Source organism: Pipistrellus kuhlii, unplaced genomic scaffold (assembly GCF_014108245.1).
Source record: "Pipistrellus kuhlii isolate mPipKuh1 unplaced genomic scaffold, mPipKuh1.p scaffold_m20_p_4, whole genome shotgun sequence".
Lineage (NCBI taxonomy): Eukaryota > Metazoa > Chordata > Mammalia > Chiroptera > Vespertilionidae > Pipistrellus > Pipistrellus kuhlii.
In genome coordinates this window covers 5,083,679-5,104,079 of record NW_023425540.1, presented here as the reverse complement: position 1 = coordinate 5,104,079, position 20,401 = coordinate 5,083,679, and the positions used below count along the sequence as shown (strand labels likewise).

The 20,401-nt window shown below is 40.7% G+C and overlaps 1 protein-coding gene across 2 annotated transcripts in view; it reads left to right on the top strand.

Moving 5' to 3' along the window:
- Positions 1–19,206, top strand: part of NUP155 (nucleoporin 155) — a 42,059-nt gene extending 22,853 nt beyond the window's left edge. For both annotated transcript variants that reach the window (XM_036410441.2, XM_036410440.2), the window contains 15 exons: positions 816–913; positions 3,243–3,373; positions 4,657–4,848; positions 5,526–5,664; positions 6,577–6,712; positions 7,561–7,714; positions 7,910–8,014; positions 8,759–8,913; positions 9,839–9,968; positions 10,852–10,965; positions 11,664–11,784; positions 12,186–12,296; positions 14,455–14,591; positions 17,067–17,173; positions 17,760–19,206. In XM_036410441.2, coding sequence (XP_036266334.1) covers positions 816–913; positions 3,243–3,373; positions 4,657–4,848; positions 5,526–5,664; positions 6,577–6,712; positions 7,561–7,714; positions 7,910–8,014; positions 8,759–8,913; positions 9,839–9,968; positions 10,852–10,965; positions 11,664–11,784; positions 12,186–12,296; positions 14,455–14,591; positions 17,067–17,173; positions 17,760–17,898 — 1,969 coding nt within the window. In that variant the 3' untranslated portion in view covers positions 17,899–19,206. The remainder of the gene's footprint in view (positions 1–815; positions 914–3,242; positions 3,374–4,656; positions 4,849–5,525; positions 5,665–6,576; positions 6,713–7,560; positions 7,715–7,909; positions 8,015–8,758; positions 8,914–9,838; positions 9,969–10,851; positions 10,966–11,663; positions 11,785–12,185; positions 12,297–14,454; positions 14,592–17,066; positions 17,174–17,759) is intronic.
- The last annotated feature ends 1,195 nt before the right edge of the window (positions 19,207–20,401 follow it).

The window sequence follows — 20,401 nt, the reverse complement described above, 5'->3', positions numbered from 1 at the left end:
GGGGTTGCTGCTCTTATGTTGTCCGAGGTTTCCAGGTGTGGTCAGTGCGGAAGGCAGCAGCAGGCTTGCTCCATCTTGGCACCTGCTGTCAGTTGAGGTTTTTATTTAGTAACAGTAACAACTTACAGTTTTTTTGTTTCAGTCTGTTGTAGGTGTTTAATGCAGAATTGTTCTGTATTTTGCTTCTTCGGGTTGCTCTTGAATCATCCTGACAGTAGGCTTTGGCAGCTTCTATGCTTTCTAGTAGGGTAAGAGCCTGCAGTCTTACTGAGGAGACTATAGCAAGGGCTCTTCACTGCTCCTGGTCAAGCTGTATATTGTTCAATTTTTATTTTTTAATAAGACAAAATTGTTGCCCAGCCTCCATGGCTCAGTGGTTGAGCATAAACGTATTATTCAGGAGGTCACAGTTCTATTCCCAGTCAGGGCACAGGCCTGGGTTGCAGGTTCAATCCCCAGCATGGGGCATGCAGGAGACAGCCGATCAATGATTCTCTCTCATCATTGATGTTTCCATCTCTCTATCCCTCTACCTCCCTCTCTGAAATTAATTTTAAAAGAATATTTTTTAAAAAACCAAACACTTCCAGTTTATAGACACAGCGGGTAAGACAGATGGTTGCTTAGGGTAGAGGTGGGAGAAAGGGGGAAAGGGGATTGACCGTTAATCAGGGGTGTTCTAAAATTAGATTGTGGTGATCATTGTGCCACCCTGTGAATTGTGCACTTTGAACTGTTGAATTGTGTGGTGTGTGAATTATACCTCGGTAATGCTGTGAAGAACACGAGCACGCATTCTGGCGTTTGTGTTTCAGCACTACGGCCAAAGTGCCGCAGCGGCTGCTGGGCTTCATGCGTCCGGAGAACGGGAACACCCAGCAGATGCAGCAGGAGCTGCAGAGGAAGTTTCACGGTAAGTCACTGCTTCTGGCACTTCACTGTGCACGAGCCTAATGGAGAGTTTTATTAGTGGGATAGAAAACAATGCACTTCTCTCAGTGAGATCTTGTTTGTGGTAACAAATATTTTTTATTAAAATACCAGTGTGATTGAGGAAAGTAGACAGTATGGATGTCATGTGTTTTCCTAACTTTCAGCCCATTTTTTCTCATCCTCCGGAAAACATGATACACACCTTTTTTTCTTTGAGTTTTTTTAAATTGTAATTTATATAACATAAATTTACCATTTTAACTACTATTAAGGGTATAATTAGTGGCATTTAATGCACTCACATTGTGCAAACATCACCACTATCCATTTGTAGTACTTTTTTTCATCTTCCCAAACTGAAACCGAATCCCCTAAAATAGTAACTCCCCACTTCACACTGCCCTCAGCCCCTGACGATCAACCTTCTTTTTTTCTGTCCCTTGAATCTCACTGCTCTGGGTACCTCCTGCGAGTGGAATGATACAGTATTGACCCTTTTGTGATTGGCTTATTTCACTTAGCGTAATGTCTTCAAAGTTTATTCATGTTGTATCGCATGTCAGAATTCCCTTCTGTATTTAAAACAATAATATTCCAATGTGTCTATACCACTTCTGTTTATCCATCCATCCTAGTGGATATTAGGATTGGTTTAACCTTTTGAGTACTGTGAACAGTCCTGCTCTGAACATAGTATGCAAATGTAACTTTGAATCCCTGCTTTCAATTCTTTTGCTCAATACCCAGACATGGAATTGCTGGGTCATATGGTAATTCTATGTTTAGTTTTCTGAGGTACTAACATACTGTTTTCTATAGTAACAGCACCATTTTACATTTCCACCAGCAACACAAAGGGCTCCAGTTTCTCTACATTGCACGAGTTATTTTTCAGTTTTTAAAATAATATCCATCCTTATGGGTGTGAACTGGTATCACTGTGGTTTGATTTGATTAGTGACACTTGTTTATAGAGTTAAAAATGTGAATCCAGCCCTGGCTAGTGCGGTTCAGTTGTTGGGAGTGTTGTCCCGTCCACTGAAAGGTTTCAGGCTCCATTTTCCGGTCAGGCACACACCCAGTTGCAGGTTCAGTCACAGGTCGGTGTTATGTAGCGGTTTCTTACATGATGTCTCATTTCTCTCTTCCTCCCTCCCTGTCTCTAAAATCGATAAGCACGTCCTCGGGTAAGGATTTAAAAAAAAAGTGAATCAGGTTTTTGGTTGTGTTTTTATCTAATTTAATAGTAATAACTAAAGAAAGAGTGAGGGAATTAAAAAGTTCTCATTATCATCAATTATTCAAGATATGAATTGGAGGAATAATGTGTTATTGCATAAATTTTGCCTGAGATTTAATTTTTTTGTTGTCTTGTTTTTTTGAGTCAATTATTATATTTGCTCATGACACCCCGAGGTACTTTCCTTCGTGCTGGCCTTCGTTTTCAGTTCACTGCTGTAAATTCTTTTTCAGTGCCTCAGTAAGGCCTTCAGCCTGACCATGCAGGCATTATGCTGAGGATTCACACCGATAGGAGCGTTCAGATTCCTGGCAGTGAGCGCTGAAATGGCCCCTTTGTAGGCAATCTGGTTAGATCTAGTGAAAGCTGAGAAAGCCTATACCTCCCAGCCAGCCGTTTCCCTCCAGGAACACAGCCTGGCACAGCCTGCAGCTTCTCTCACAGTAAAGACACATCTTACAGTATGACCCAGGTGCTTAAAAGCAAACATGCAACTGAAACAGAATTTTAGGAAAAAACTCCACCTGTTTACACTCTAAATTTTTCCCTTTTTTTATTATATTTCCTCTTTAAGAAAAAACAAAAAGCTATATTGAGTAACTGAATTTGATTTTATGACTCATCAATGCATCCTAGTCTAGGTCTAAGACACTCAGTCCTAGCAAAACCTCACTGCACTTTGCCGGAGACCTTTCCTCAGGGTATTTTATAAGAAAGCTGGAAAAAATACAAATATATGTGGACTTAATGGTAAGGTCTTTACACAATAGAACACTCAGCAATTAAAATAAACATGCTAGATTTATATTTATTGCTATGGCTAACTTGCAAAAAAAATACAACTGATGGAAAAAGCTCTGGTGTAAATAAATTATTTAAAAACAGTAATGCTGTTATTGCACGTGTGTATTAGTTGGAGGATAAGAACATGAAATCATGTGATGGGGGAGGGAGAAGAACAATGAGGATTTCACCTTAATAGTTGTTTCTATTTGAGGTAAAATGTTGTACTTGGAATAAAACAACCTATGTCCTTTGATAAAACTTTATTAATTGTATTTGTAACTAGAGGCTCAAGTGAGTGAAAAGATTTCACTTCAGGCGATCCAGCAATTGGTCCGAAAATCATACCAAGCTCTGGCTTTGTGGAAGCTTCTTTGTGAACACCAGTTCACGGTCATTGTAGGTGAACTTCAGAAGGTAGGGTTTTTTTGTTCCTAAGACCATGCCGTTAATCCTCTGCTCCGTTTGTTTTCTTTGGAGGGGATCATTTCAGAGCATGTAGGTTATGATAAAGTTAATATGTCATGGGAAGATTGCACTGAAGATTGAGGGATTCACTTTGTTAGAGCCTCCGGTTTTTGTTTGGTTTTTTATTTTTATTGGTTTCACAGAGGAAGGGAGAGGGAGAGAGACATGGAAACATCAGTGATGGGAGAGAACCAACCATTGATCAGCTGCCTCCTGCAAGGCCCAACCTGGGATCAAACCCGAAACCGGGCATGTGCCCTGACCAGGAATCAAGCCTTGACTTCCTAGTTTATAGGTCGATGCTCAACCACTGAGCCACACCAGCCAGGCAAAATCTGATATATTTTATATCAAAATAATTTTCTCTTATCCTTCAGTCATTCCTCTAGTTCTTTTCAGTCAAGTCCAAAGAGTTGTTTAGTTTGGTACTTTTATTTCTTTTAAATACATGCTGTAAAAAAAACACACACACACACACACAAAAAAAAAACCACCCTTAAGATAATTATGAAAACTTTTCCATCCCAGGTGGAATAAGTTCTGTTGGGAGGTAAAAACATGTATCAGCGATGGGCAGGTGGCTCTGCTGGTTGGAGGATCATCCCGAAGGACTGGGATTTAATTCCTGTCGGGCACGTGTGAGAGACAAATCACTAACCAATAATTTACTCTAGGAAAATTGCCTCAACAATTAGAAACTCATTTTAACAAGCAGATTTGTTGAAAATGAGATTAAACTCCAACACTAGAAAGCCTTCAATAACAGAATGCTAACTTATTTTGGAAAAGGAGACATAAGCCCGTGTTTTGATGTAGTTTTCCTGACATGACTGAAGTCGGGAGACCTGCCCCTGGCCCTGGCACTGGCTCTGCCCCTGCCCCTGGCCCTGGCCCTGGCCCTGGCCCTGCCTCTGCCTCTGACCTAGCCCTGCTCCTACCCCTGGCCCTGGCTCTAGCCTTAGCCCTGGCCCTGGCCCTGGCCCTGGCCCCGGCCCCGGCCTTGGCTCTGCGGGGTTTCCTTTCCTCATTGGTAAAGTGAGCCATTCGGACAGTTCTTTCTCAGTTCCGTGTGATTCTATGATAATTTCAAAAATGTGTTTGTATAGTTTTTGTGTATTGTCTCTTGAATTATGAAGTCTTAATGTTATGGTTAATTAAGAAATTTGATTCTGTGAGGAAATAGGATATTCCTGTGTAGTTGACAGAAGGAAGGATTCTTTTTATGTTCCTAGGAATTTCAGGAGCAGCTGAAAATCACCACCTTTAAAGACCTGGTCATCCGGGACAAAGAGCTGACCGGGGCTTTAATTGCTTCTCTGATCAACTGCTATATCAGAGACAACGCCGCCGTGGACGGCATCAGCTCCCACCTGCAGGACATCTGCCCGCTTCTGTACAGCACCGACGACGCAGTCTGTTCTAAGGTGGGGGCCCGGGGCCTGGTCAGTGGGGCTTACGGAAGAGGTTTCCCGCCCTGATGGACAGCACGCTAGAATGGGAACCAGGAACCTCCTTTCGCCCAATGTATAACTTTGATAGGTTCCTGAACCTCTCCTGGCCTCTGAGTCCTCATCTGTGTAAGAAAGGGGTTGGAATACCTGGTTTCTTAAAGTCCATATATATTTAAGTTTTTCATAAAGAATCTTTAATGGTATTTCTAGGCCATATTTAAAAAGACGATGGTTACATATGCCCCTCCGTAGAAATTAAGGAAATTCTCTAAGATCTAAAGTTAGTCTGTAATGTATCAAAGTTAATTGGGCAATTTTTATTGATCCTTTCCTACAGGTGGAAGTAATTTTAAAAATCAGTACCATGTGGACTGCCTGCTGACCAATAATGTATTGACTAGACAAGAGATTTACCAGGAAAAAAGCTATCTTGCTTAACATATTTGTCAGGAATTAAGAATAGCTAGGATTTTTTTTTTTTTGTCAAAAACTCTTCTGCCTAAAATTAAGAAGTAAGTTTATAGAGTTGTTTTTATTATTGATTATAATAATCCAGATGTAAACTTAGACATAGCCTAAAACTTATGTTGACAACATCATCTCTCTGCTTGATGTTACATCTTTTTAAGCTCTTATCATTTCTCCTTTAGGCAAATGAGCTTCTCCAGCATTCCCGACAAGTTCAAAATAAGATTGAGAAAGAAAGGATGTTAAGGGAGTCACTGAAAGAGTACCAGAAAATCAGCAATCAAGTGGACCTTCCTAACGTCTGTGCTCAGTACAGACAAGGTGAGAAGCGCCTGTTCTTCCTAACTGCTCGGGGCTAGGGGATGTGGGACTGGGACAGGAGGCGATGCGCATCTCCCTTCAGCTCGCTGGCCCATGTGGGGCAGGAAGTTCATTCTTTTGTCTCTGAGCCCTGGAAAAGCTCCAGTGCTCTTTCCTATCTCCACATACGTAACGTTTTACATTGGTGTTTCAGTCCCTGTCCCGTTACAAGACCGTCTGTATAAGGTTGCTTTCGGCGTTACATTTAATTTTAAAATGCTTGAAAGTTTTGATTAATTCTTAAAATATTACCTTCCTATTCTCTTTAAAATGTACTGAAAAAATTAAATCTCACATAAAAATAGTAACTTTTAGCCAGGGGTGTTGTTTTGAATCCCAGAATTTTTTTCAACAAGAAATTGAAACTTGCCGAAACCAGTTTGGCTCAGTGGTAGAGTGTCGGTCTGAGGACTGAAAGGTCCCAGGTTCGATTCCAGTCAAGGGCATGTACCTTGGTTGCGGGCACATCCCTGGTAGGGGTTGTGCAAGAGGCAGCTGGTTGATGTTTCTCTCTCATCGACGTTCTTAGCTCTCTATCTCTCTCCCTTCCTCTCTGTAAAATATCAGTAAAATATATATTTTTTTAAATCATTCTTACTCTTTAAAAAAAAAAAAAAAGAAATTGAAACTCTCTGGTTGGTTCTTTTAAATACAACCATTTTTTCCAGCGAAGAAAATATACTTACTAGCTGCCTTTCAGAAATGTTACAGCCTTGTTCTTTGATAGACTCTTCAGAAACATTTTATATGATATTGTCACAGAGTGACTAGTGTATATCAGAAACAAAATGATCTTGTGAGTATTTTATAAGGGAGCTGAGAGCAAAGCGTGTCCTGCTTGACGTGCCTCCGCCTTGTCCCGTCCCCCGGCAGTGCGTTTCTACGAGGGCGTGGTGGAGCTGTCCCTCACCGCCGCCGAGAAGAAGGACCTGCAGGGCCTGGGGCTGCACTTCTACAAGCACGGCGAGCCCGAGGAGGACCTCCTGGGGCTGCAGGCTTTCCAGGAGAGGTGCGTCTTAGGACCGGGGGGATAACACTCCAACTGCAACCCTTAGGAACCTCACTTTACCTTTATTCGTTTATTTATTATCTGTTTACTGTGCTTCACTTTAAAACGACTTCTTTTATCAGAGGTCTGAATCCGGAGTATAATTTCTTGTCTTAGGTAAAAATTTCTAAGAACTTACAAATGTTTTATTCTATGGGGGTTTTTTTGAGACTCTATTAGCGTCCATTTTAAATGAGAATAACTTACAGTACTTGGAAACAAAACTGGCTTCTTCCCCAATCCCATTTCTGATTCTGAGTGAAGTATTTTATTTTGTAAAAGATAATTTTTAAATGTTCACAAATTAGTAGAGACTATTAGAAGAAAAAAGTGTATGTCCATAAAGGAAATACATATTCTACAATAAGACATGGTTTTTGTTAAAACATTCATTTTTATGACTTTACCCTTTTATGTTTAACCAAATGCTTCTCAAACTTATTGTGAAAGTATTATGAGCCCTAGCCGGTTTGGTTCAGTGGATAGAGCATTGGCCTGTAGACTGAAGGGTCCTGGGTTCGATTCTGGTCAAGGGCACATTCCCAGGTTTCGGATCTGATCCCCAGTGGGAAGCATGCAGGAGGCAGCCAATCAATGATACTCTGTCATCGTGGATGTTTCTCTCTCTGCCTCTCCTTTCTTCTCTGTAATCAATAAAACAGTAAAATATATGATTTCTATTAATTTTAATACCAACTATACACATATATTCTCCAAAATAGTCTTTCAATTCTTGTGTGTACTTAAAGAAGATAAGTCAGTTACTGTATAATTAATGGAATTGCTCCTTTTCCTTTTTTTTTTTCCAGATTAAACAGTTACAAGTGCATCACCGATACCCTGCAGGAGCTGGTGAACCAGAGCAAGGCTGCTCCCCAGTCCCCCAGCGTGCCCAAGAAGCCTGGGCCTCCGGTGTTGTCCTCTGACCCCAACATGCTGAGCAACGAAGAAGCCGGACACCACGTAAGGGACACGTGTATTTTCATCCTAAAAACACGAGTGTTTAGCACTTCTGTGTGATAGTACCAGCCTAACAATCGTGGGAAGGTATTGACTCTTAGAACATTGGAGGATTCTTGATTTCTTACCAGGGGTTAAGCTCAGGGTTCATGGTGTCCAGACCCTTGATCATACTGATTTTTTCTTTCTTTATTTTAGTTTGAACAGATGCTTAAGTTGTGTCAGCGATCCAAAGATGAGCTCTTTAGCATTGCCCTTTATAATTGGCTAATCCAAGCTGACCTTGCAGATAAACTGCTACAGGTAAAAAAAAAAAAGGCTTTTTATTCCAGTATTATTGATTTCCCGGTGGGTAAAGCAGATCATTGCTCTGGTTTTTTCGTGGGATGGAAATCACTGGATTGTGAATTAGGAGACGTGACCTTCTAGCTCTATTGTTAAGTCGCTATGACATCACACCCTAAGTCTGTGCTTCTCATTCTGTAAAATGAACACATGGCATTTGATCATTTCAAGGATGCCTTTTAGTTCAGAATCTGAACTTAGTAGCTGTGTTTTCAGGGTTTATTAAAAGATTTATAATTGGCCACTGCTTGTTTAGCTTAGTGGATAGAGCGTCAACCTGCGGACCAAGGGTTCCAGATTCGATTCCGGTCAGGGGCACATGCCTGGTTGCAGGTTTGATCCCCAGTAGGGGGCATGCAGGAGACAGCCAATCAGTGATTCTCTCATCACTGATATTTCTATCACCCTTTCTAAAGTCAGTAAAAATAAATCTTTAAAAAAAGGTATTTATAACTGAATTACAGTAAATTCTTTTTATCAGCCTAAGTAACTGTCATAACAACTCTTTTCATGAACTGTGATAAAACCAAAATAATTTATAATGGAAAATTTACCCTCTCATTTATCTGTTGTTGGATTATAATTTTGCTCATGTATCCATAAAATAGGCAACACTTGTGGTTATCTTTAAATGTTATATTTACTACGTAAAGAGCAAGTGGGTGGTGAGTTACTGTCTCTGGGTTACTGTACAATTTCCAGTTCACGTCCCCGTTTCTGGAGCCACATCTATCCCGGATGGCCAAGGTTGATCAAAACAAAGTTCGTTACATGGACTTGCTCTGGAGGTACTACGAGAAGAACAGGAGTTTCGGCAGTGCTGCTCGCGTGCTGTCCAAGCTGGCTGACATGCACAGGTACGGAGCAGCCTCGCTGGGAAGAATGGTGTACGCCAGCTTCATCTAGTTACATGTAGCTCCATAATTTAAGGAAAACTTCATTCGGGTTATACATCTGTAGAATTTGTATGCTTTTATTTGAATTTCTCTGAAGTTTTCTCTTTACCTAAGACCTTTCTGTTGAGCTGTCTTCTAAATTCTCTAAAGTATGTCTTTGTATTCTTCCTACCAACGAGTTAATTATTACTACTCTTAATTAAAAGGACAAAAACTACTTAAAGTTGTTCAATGTTTTACCAGTTCCAGACTAATTTTCTGTATTCTGACACTGAGTTAAGTTACTGAAAAGCTCTTTAAATACTGTTGCCTGGCTGGTGTGGTTGAGCGTCGATCCATGAACCAGGTCATGATTCCATTCCTGGCCAGGGCATAGGGATAATCCTAATTTAATTCTAGAAGAGTTCTCGGTTTACTATCCTGAACTGAAGTTTTAAATTTGGAAGTTAATTCTCCAGATATAAACATAAATATTTATTTGTTGCCTTCGGTTTTAGCTCTCTCTCATTAGAAATCCTCTAATAATTTTTTCAAGTTTCAGATTGTGTTTTATGTCCATTTGGTCTAAAGGAGTACATCAGACTGATGTGCTTATATTTTGAAACCTTAAGAATTCACATAACTCGCCGAAACCGGTTTGGCTCAATGGATAGAGCGTAGGCTTGGGAACTGAAAGGTCCCAGGTTCGATTCCGGTCAAGGGCATGTACCTTGGTTGCGGGCATATCCCCAGTAGGGGGTGTGCAAGAGGCAGCTGATCGATGACTCTCTCTCATCGATGTTTCTAACTCTCTATCTCTTTCCCTTCCTCTCTGTACAAAATCAATAAAATATATTTTTTTAAAAAAAGAATTCACATAACTAAAAATCATTGTTTTTTCCCCCAGCACAGAAATTTCACTTCAACAGAGACTAGAGTACATTGCTCGAGCCATTCTTAGTGCCAAAAGCTCCACTGCCATCTCCTCCACAGCTGCCGATGGGGAATTCCTTCATGAGATGGAAGAAAAAATGGAAGTGAGTGAAGAAGACACTTCAGCTTGGTCCGCACTGACAGCATAGTCACATGATCTTCCTTCCTTCTTCCCCTAGCTTGTGAGGGGTCTGTAGCAGACAGTTTTATTGATTTTTCTTTCTCCTGCCTTTATTTTTCATTTATTTTCATACGTAGGTGTAAAAGAGTTAAATGGTACAGCATTTGGGTCATAGGATATTGCTATAGTTGAAACTTTTCTCTATGGCACTTCAAAAGGTTTTTTCCCAACTATTCCAACATGGAGCAGATTGTATCACACTCACCATTTATTCTGGAAGCTGGAAAGTAGATGCATGGCGTGGAGTAGGCTAAATGGCCTTAACTGACAGACCCCAAGTATATAATGGTCCCCATACAAACGCCTATTTCTCAGTCACAAGCACCCAGAGTGGGTGTTTCTACCTGACAGGTGGCTTTCTTCCTGCCTGATTTTGGGATCCAAGTTCTGTTGTCTACTCTTCCCTGCAGCTTTCCTTCTTCAGTCAGAGGGAGGGAGGGATGAACGCATGCCAGAAGCACATTCCCTCTCTTAGAGGCCTTGGCTATGCTTCATTTTCACAGGTTCCTTCGCAGGGAGCTGAGGCTCATGTTCAGACCTCCCTCCCTGCGAGGAGGCTGGCAGGCCTCGCCATTGGTCTGGCTACAGTGCTGGGAGGAGCTGGGAGGAGCCGGTGTGGGTGGGCAGTAAGGACTGTGCAATCTCTCACGTTGAAGATTTCAGTAGAGCTGCTAGGCTGTTACGGTAGCGGTCTTCATTAACACATTAACGTGAGCACACGAAGTCAGATACTGGGAGTCATTTCTTTGAGCTCCTATTGATTTTTCATAATGAAACCCATACTTCCTTTTTTCGGTTCAAACTAGGTTGCTAGGATCCAACTCCAGATACAAGACACGCTACAAAGGCAGTACTCGCATCATTCTTCTGTTCAGGATGCAATTTCTCAGCTGGATTCTGAGCTAATGGACATAACTAAGGTAACGAAAAGCCCAGCGAAATTCCTGCGGCAGTCAAGCTGCAGTCGCCCAATACCTACACATTCCCAGTTTCTTCTGCATGTGCCTTTTGTTCCGTGGGGAAGAGGAGCCTGCCTCCACAGAGTCAGGTACGCCATCCTGGGCAGCACGTCCCTGGCAAGTCACTGCTGTGGTGTGTGACTTGGAGAAAGCTGAGTTCCTCTCCAGGGCAGGGACTGAGAAGAACCCTCAGCGTCAGTGGGGCCTGGATAAAACTCGAGCTGGTCTTTGATGGCCTCGCTCTTGTCTGAACAAGTAGCCTCTTTATCTCCCCAAGCCTCTCTGTCTTCTGGCAGTTCTTCCCGCATTCCCTCTTGGACATGGCTTTGGCGCCCTTCGGCACCCAGAGATTGGCCAGTGTTCCCATGATTCTGCAAACCTTGTGCCAGACAACATTCATTCTAAAAGGAAAGTCGCGTGACATCTTCCAGCCAGGAAAAAAATGCACATGTGCTGAATCTGTGTGGACATACTTGCCAGTCATTCACCGCTTTTAATCCATAGCTGTGACCAGCACTACAGCATCATGTTTTTATTTCATGTCTTAGGAACTTCACATAAAATCTACGGCTGTTTTGAACTTTCAAGTCGTTTTTCACTATTAATTTCTGGGCCCTGACCTCTGATTGGATGTATAACGTTGACATTTTCTCTTACAGCTTTATGGGGAATTTGCTGACCCGTTTAAACTTGCAGAGTGCAAACTTGCAATAATTCATTGTGCCGGTTATTCAGACCCTATATTGGTGCAGACGCTTTGGCAAGATATCATAGAGAAAGGTAAGTGAGCGCGAAAAGGTGCGCGTAGCGGGCCTTACTTAGTGGCGTGGTGGAGGGACACAGGCTGCTTGTGGCTCCGATGTCCAGGGCTCAGGCAGCTTGTACGTGCCTCAGCAGAGCGTGCGTGAGGGAACCTGGACATGGCGGAGGGTGGTCCTCCAGAGCAGGATCCACTGGGGAGGACTCGGTGTCATTTCGGTTCGTGCTGCTTAGTAAGCGCGACTGGGACTCCCTCAGAATCTCCGGGCCCTGCCCTGGTAAGACGAGAGTATCTCAGAACCTAGCAGAATACAGGATCTGCTCATTATATTCTGTGAACACCAGTTCTAGGGTTTTTCATTCCTTGAAACAATAAAATAGCCGATTTGAGCACTTCACGTTAAAAGTCATCTGTCTTCCAGAACTGAATGAAAGCGTGGCCCTGAGCTCTTCAGACAGAATGCACGCCCTGAGTCTGAAGATTGTCCTCCTTGGCAAGATGTACGCGAGCACACCTCGCTTCTTCCCCTTGGGTGAGCAGGAGCGCAGCTGGTCTGCGTCTTTCTGGTCTTTCGATGGTTTTCTTCATTGTCGTGGAGAGATAATTGTCTTTAGAGTGAAGCTGCATCTTTGCGCAGTTTAGTTCTACTCCTAAAAGAAAGCCCTCCGCAGACCAGCAGGGTTTGTCGGTGAATAGCTTGGCTTGGAACTTCCTTCGACTGACCTTCCAAGTGCACGTATCTGTCTTGGGATAGTGTTGGCTAACAGACCATGGGGATAATGTTGTTAAGATGGCTGGTGTTTTTGTGAATGGCTGGTCTCTGATTGATTCATCTCCTCTTATTATATTGAGGGCATATTTTTCTTTAAAATAGTAGGTAGTTGTCTAAAAAATATAATATGCTAAATATAATCATTATGTAGGTGGCCATAATTATTATGAATCATTTGTCAACCTATCATATTTTCTTCAGCTTTAAAACAATAGAATCAACAAATTTATTTTTTTAGTCCTCACCTGAGGATATTTTTTCATTGATATTTAGAGAGAGAGGGAGAGAGAGAGAAACATGGATGTGAGAGAGAGACATTGATTGATTGCCTCCCACTCACACCCCAACCGAGGCCCAGGATGGGATCTGCAACTGAGGTATGTGCCCTGGACTCGGAATCAAGTCTGCAACCCTTCAGTCTGGGGGCCAACTCTAATCACTGAGTGAAACCTGCCAGGAAAACCATCTCTGATATAGTGTTTCTTAGGCATAAGGAAGAAAACCATTATAAGTATACCCTTATTTCTTATAAGTACAGTACTACCTGCTCTGACATTTCATTGATTAGAAAAACATATATATGTGTACACATATATATTTTAAGTATATGAAACTTGACAATTTTAATACTAAAACGGCCACATTCTACACAATTCCTTTTGAGGGTATTTCTCCTTTGACTCCGATTTTTAATTTCAGGCTCCATAAAGTGTAGGGTAGAAGAGGTCTTCCTTTTTATGGCAAATGGCAAACAGGCTCCAGGAGACTCCAAACTAGAACAAGATGGTCTTTTTTTAGAATTTTTATTCCTATCCGAAATCTTGGTAAATTCTAGGGGAGTCACCTTTTCAGTGACTCCCTTACCCATGGGTTCTCACATTGGTAGGTCTCAGATCCCAGGTATCATGATAGGAATTTGAATGTTACTGTTACATCTTATGATACGACAGGTAGTAGAAAGTGAAAACTGAAAACGAGTTAGCACATTCAAACGCTCAAAGTAAATGACTTGTAGCAGCCTTTCTTCTGAAAAGCTGTTAAATCGAGGATGTTGCAGTAATATGTTTAATGTCAACAGTGGGTTCTCTCCAATAGTGGGGTTGGGAATGGTCTCTATTTTCTTGTACCTGCCAGTATTTCCCAAATTTACATAATGCACTTTTTTCTTAATAACTTTAAAGTGTATAATTCAGTGGTTACAGTGTATTCAGAGCTTTGTAAACATCACCACAAATGGTCATTTTCCTCACCCCAAAAATAAACCATGTAGCAGCCACTTCTCACTTCTTCAGTCCTAGGCAACCACTAATCTGCTTTCCATTTCTGTAGACTTGCTAGACTTGCTTATTCTGGTATATGTCTTTTATTAAAATTATTTTGAAAAAATTTTTAAAGAATTTCCCCTTATAAACTGTTCATTTATGAATAAGGCCTACTTTTTTTTTTTTTTTTTTTTAATAAACCTTTTTGTTGAAAGTATCACATATGACCCCTTTCTTCCTCCCCCCCCCCCAGCATTGACCCCCTCCAGCTTGCCTCCGCCCCCACTCCAGGCCCTCACCACCCCATTGTCTGTGTCCATGGGCCATGCATATATGCATACGCAGTCCTTGGTTAATTACCTCCTGCCCACTCACCCTTCCCTCCGAGATTCCACACTCTGTTCCATGCTTCCATGTCCCTGGATCATCCTACTTTTTATTATCAAGAGTTAACAGTCCTACAACAATACAAAAGTAATTATGTGGCATGAAGCTTGTGATAACTAACCTTATTGCAGTAAACATTTTACATTATGTGTGTATCAGATCAGTCATGGCATTGTACACCTTAACCTACACATTGTTATATGTCACTTAGACCTCATACAGCTGTGGAAAGAGTTAACCATCCTGATCTGATCTTCTTTCCTCCCCAGACTTCATTGCACAGTTCTTAGAGCAGCAAGTTTGCACTCTGAGCTGGGACGTGGGCTTTGTAATCCAGACAATGAATGAAATTGGAGTGCCCTTACCCAGGCTGCTGGAAGTCTATGATCACTTGTTCAAGTCACGGGTAAGGAAAATATGAAATAAAAGTAGTTAGTTAGTTAAAGTTCTGTTTTCTAGACATAGGAGTGGTGTATTCTGATTGCATGTGTATAAGTCTCAGAAATTTGCTTCATTGGTTTAGTATCAGAAATTATAATTCATACTTTTAAAACCAATAATGAGAGTGGCTTTGCCATATATCATGATAAAAATTAAATATCACTTTTTAATAACAATAAATCCTTTGCTCTTAGAATAGGCTGAGCACATTACATTAATAATCATCGTGTACTTTAAAAGAAAATAACTGAGTATGGGGGCAATGGTATATGTACACAGATGATAATTTAATAGAAAAAAGAAAATAACTGAAACTTGGGGCTTGGGGTGCAGACTTTGAGTCTGACAGTTTTAATTGGTCCCTTTCCTTAATTTGGGATGCCCCATATGGTCGTGTCTTCCTTCCCCCTCCCGCCTTATCTTGCTGGTTGGAGTTGCCTTAGATCTCCCAGCTGCTCAGACCGGAACTATCCCGTCTGTCCTTGTTTTATGGCTGTTTTAATTGCTCAGGCCAGAAATGTCCCCATCTGCCTGGACCCCCTCTTCCTGTGGCATTTCTCTGTCCTTGTACAAGTAAAATAAGCACCCTGGCGTCTTCAAGTCTCCATCTATGCCTTCCTCTCCCATGGGCCCTCCTCACTCCCTAAACCTTCCCGATTAAGCTACCTAGCTAACCTTTCAGCTGTGTTAACTGAAACCTCATCCAAAATATCGGCGCTTAAAAGTCTTTCTCAGCAGTGATTTTCAACCTTTTCTATCTCGTGGCTCACAAAACTAATTTCCAAAGTTCATCACACCAAAAAATATTTTTTGCCAATCTGACAATTTTTATTTACAATAATAATAATAATAATAATAATAGTACTTACCTACCCTTTTTGCTCTAACATGACTGCTTAAAAAATTTTTTTTAATATATTTTATTGATTTTTTACAGAGAAGAAGGGAGAGGGATAGAGAGTTAGAAACGTTGATGAGAGAGAATCATCAACCAGTTGCCTCCTGCACACCCCTCAATGGGGATGTGCCCACAACCAACGTACATGCCCCCATCCAGAATCGAACCCGGGACCCTTTCATCCTCAAACCGACTCTCCATCCACTGAGCTAAACCAGTTTCGGCTAAAAAACTTTTTAATATGTTTTTATTGAATTCAGAGAGGAAGAGAGAGATAGAAACATCAATGATAAGAATAGTTGATGGGCTGCCTCTTTTATACCCCCCAATAGGGATTGAGCCTGCAACCAGGCATGTACCCTGACCAGGAATAAAACCATGACCTCATGGTTCATAGGTCAGTGCTCAGCCTGGTGGGATCAAAGTGACTTTTTTTAAAAATCAGGTGCCTACACTTGTATATAAAGATTTCTGGTTCCAAGAATTAACCAATCAGATGCAACCTTATTATGCAACATGATCATGAATAAGATGAAATTTTTATGACCAATATAGTTATGGGTCAAGACAGGACATTTATACCAGATGGCCATTGTGTTGACTGTTTCGTTTTTTTTTTATTTTTATTTTTTTATCTGACAGTAAGGAAAAAGAAGTCAGTGCTCCTGACTAAATAGTCAGGTATTGCATGTTCAAAAACATTTTGTGACACACGGGTTGAAAATCAGTCATTATACTATACATTGTAATTTTTTTCCGATGGTAAAAGATCCAAATAAAGCCTTGTGAACTAGATCGTGTCTTTTATAATAGCATCATCGAAATGTCCATATGCTTTAGAAGGTATTTGTGTATCTCATTTAAGCCTCACAATGAATGGTGATAGAAATGAGCAAATAGTGTCATCCCCTTTTCTGACAAGGGCAGAAATCATATTTAATAGAAGGGGGGGGTGCAAATTGTCCCCTCAACTGGGAGTTCGACGGGGGCCAGGACAGCTGGGGGAAGGGATGAGGCCGGGCCAGTGGCCAGAGGCCCAGCCAGAGGAAGGGAGCATGCGCTGGCAGCCACTGGGGACCCTGCGAGTGCTCGGTTTCATGCACTGGGCCTCTAGTGTTAAATAATCTGCTCATCTCAGGTGGCTAGTTAGCAGGTAAAGCCAGAACTAGAGGCGACTAATTTAGTCTCATTTACAATATCAGACTAAGTCTGTGTAGGTTCAAAGTAAAAGGGATGTCACAGATGATGGGAAGAGATGGGTTGTTTCTCTTACCTCTGCTTCCTAAACAGGACATGTACATGCTCTGCAGGGCAGACTTAGACATCCGATGTTCCTCGAAATAACATCACAGTGCAGTTTTCAATATTATTCAAATATTAATCACAACCAGAAAGTAATTTAGTAACCACATAGTATTAAGTACCTATTTTAATATCAGTTCATTTTGCCTGGACTCTGATGGCTGTTTTAACTAACATCAGTGGTTGAATAGTCCATTGACATGTTTGCCTTATAACTCACAGTGTGTATTTTCTCCGTAGGATCCATTCTGGAACAGAATCAAGAAGCCATTGCACCTTTTAGATTGTTTACATGTACTATTGACCAAATACGTTCAGAATCCTTGCCAGGTTTTAAATTGTGAGAGGTAACTGAATTAGATATTGCATTATTAAATGTTTGTAATAAATACCTGGATAACAAATTTGGAGGGAATGGGGGAAGATACTGTGATTATAAAGAAGTGTAGGAGATTTAGGCTATTTTTATGTTAATAAGAACTATTTGATACTGATCAGCATATATTAAAGAAAGGCTAGAGTTTTTTTCCATTTTTCAACTTTTATCTTGAATTTTTTTCTACAAGTGAAAGAATATATTTTAAGAATTACTTCTCATTTCTTTCTGTTTTGAATTAGTGACCAAGGACAGTTTATTTATGACTTTGTGATATTATTGGCCATTTTAAGATATATTTGTTTGAAAAGGCCAAAAGATTGTAAATAATTTTTATGGAATCACCCTTTACTGCCTCTTCATTATAATCATCTTTAAAAGAAAAATGGTGGTTTTGTGGTAATCCACCTACCCCCTTTGTTTCCTTTTTTGCTTGCCATTTACTTAAATCGAATGATCCTTGCGCTTCTATGAGGGAGTATCAGGAAGGTTAGCAGAAGTTGGAGGGGAAACATGTTTGTAAATGCACATAGTTATCTGGTGTCTTTGCCTTGCAGGAGAAGATTTACAAATCTCTGCCTGGATGCTATTTGTGGTTACCTGGTTGAGCTCCAGTCCATGAGCCCGTCAGTAGCAGTACAAGCCATCACAGGGAACTTCAAGTCTCTTCAGGCTAAATTAGAACGCCTTCATTAGTTACCCGCCTGTGTTTTTACCCGCACGTTTCATCTGTAAAATAAAATCTCAGCTGGTCCAGACATCAAGTGCTCTAAATTGAGAACAATTTTAATAGAAATGTGTTTTTAATAGGTGGCTAGTAAACAACACATTTACCAAATGAATTCTTTTTTACTACTTTGTTTTATAATGAGGTTAAAAAACAGTTGAGGTTAAGATTCTTTTATCTTCTTATTTCCACAAGGATAAGAAATATTTAGACATTTAGACATTCTTATTTTAAATTTTACTGTAGGCAGAAATTTTGAATTTACAATATTCATTTTTCATTTAGTCCAAAGATGTTGATAGCAAAATTTAGACAGGCTAGCTGAGCAGGCCATTCGCATAATACTGGGTTCTGCAACAATCCTTAAATAGGCACACAAACACTCTCTAAATTTTATTGAGGTTTGGGTTTATCCTTGGAAAGTTTTCTCCAACTACTGATTTTTTTCAGTTATAATCCTTGAGGATTTATTTTTGAGCAGGTGATAAACTTGTAACTATCCAGGGAAATCCTGTTTTTCCTAGTGTCTATCTAGTGCTTTGGCCTTATGACTACTGATTCTATTAGAATAACGGTTCTCAAATAGTGTGCACCAAACCAGTACACCAGCACTTCTGGGAATTGGTTGGAAGTTCAGACTATTGAGCCCATTCTCAAACCTGCTGAATCCCTAATCCAGGGTGTGTTCTAACCAGCCCTGTGGGCCTGCAGCACATGCCAGGCTGTGAGCCACTGCATTCCAGCCTGAAGCTAGCTGCTGGAAGGTGCTTCCTGTCAGAGCCCTCCCCTTTCTCCCCCATTCGTCACCACACCCACCGGTCTTACCCAAGACACATGTCATGTGAAGCAGAGTTGTTAGTGATGTAGTTCTTAGGCTTTAGGAAAGTTGGAATAACTACACCAAGTGCCCCAAAGTCATGGCAACGACTAGGGAAGAGGGCCAGGGCTAAGACAGACTCCTCACATTTCTGCTGCCAGGAGTGCTTGCCTTCTGTCTGTCGTCACTAATGCATGACTAACAACTTTTAAGATACATTCTGGAAATATTTTTCTTCCCACTTTTATTTTCCCCCGAGATCATGAGTTGCCCTTCCCATATTTATTCTTAGAATTTAGCTCCCTCTTTCCTATAACTTCTATAATAATTTTTAAACTTCCTAATTCATAGGCTGATGCTCAATCACTGAGCTAATATATAATATTTACCAGAATGTTAAAATATACAACTACCTCATATTTTTAGATTTTCAATTAAAAATTTTGATGTGGAAAATGAATGTATGCAATACTTGGTTAATTCTGTAAATTTAAGATTCTGTCATGTCTACTTAAACTGAAAGTCTTGCTTAAATATTAAAATTTAGCTATAACACCAGTTCTGCTAGATATATTTATAGTTTTGTTTTATATATGTGTGTGTTATACATAACATATATTAACTATATAATATATGACAATATATAATATATAACTATATAATACATGTAACATGTATTATATATACTATACTTCTAATATGTGTAACAACATATATAATGTATTAACTATATATAATATATACTTACACATAAAAATATATCGTATTTATAAAATATAACTAAATAGTTTTATTTTAAGTACATTTATGCACAACCACATTAATGTGTATGTTAAATATACTCAACTCACAATATTGAAGCTGCTTCTTTCAAAAGGGCTGTAGGCTATCGTGGCTAATGATCCCTAGGAGTCAGATCTGAGCCCTGTCCCTTCCGTTCACAGCACTTTTTGAGGGGCTTTCAGAATCCCAGCTGCCAGGAGGTGTTCCCACTGAGAGAAGAAAGTCGGCCCCCTCCCTTTCAGTCCTCTGGAAAAGTGTTTCTAAAACTAGCGCTCATGAGACTCACCTGGGCGGCCCAGAAAACATTATTGAGCTTCACCCCAATGTGATGCTGACACCGGTGGGCAGGGGGTTAAACTTGGGCAGCACTGTGCTGGCACGTGTGCCCACTGCAGCCATCTGTAACTGTACCCGGGACACATTTCTTTGAGCGACTAGTAAACGTACGGGCAATGAGCAATCAGCAGAATATATTGTAGTTTATGAAATGGTGTATTCATTGCAGGCAGTGAGGAATCCCTGAAGGCCTTGATTGTTACATATTTCTATTTTAGGGAGAGTATTAGTGTGGCAAAGTGGTTAGGAACAAAGAGAAAAACCCATTTTGAGAAACTGCAAGGTAAAGGATATTGACCCTGAAATGCATGTGATGTATCTTCAACATGATACAACATACACTACTGGCTAGTGACTGGCTAGTGGTTCGCTGAACCGCTCTGCTAACCACATAAACCTCCTCTTTGATGTGTTATCTTTAGTTTCACCTCAGGACTCAGATGACTCATTCTCTTCCTCCGGGTACTTCCCACTCTGCGTGCTTTCCTCTCGGCACAGGAAAACAGGCAGTGGTGGTACCATCGTGTCCAGGAAAT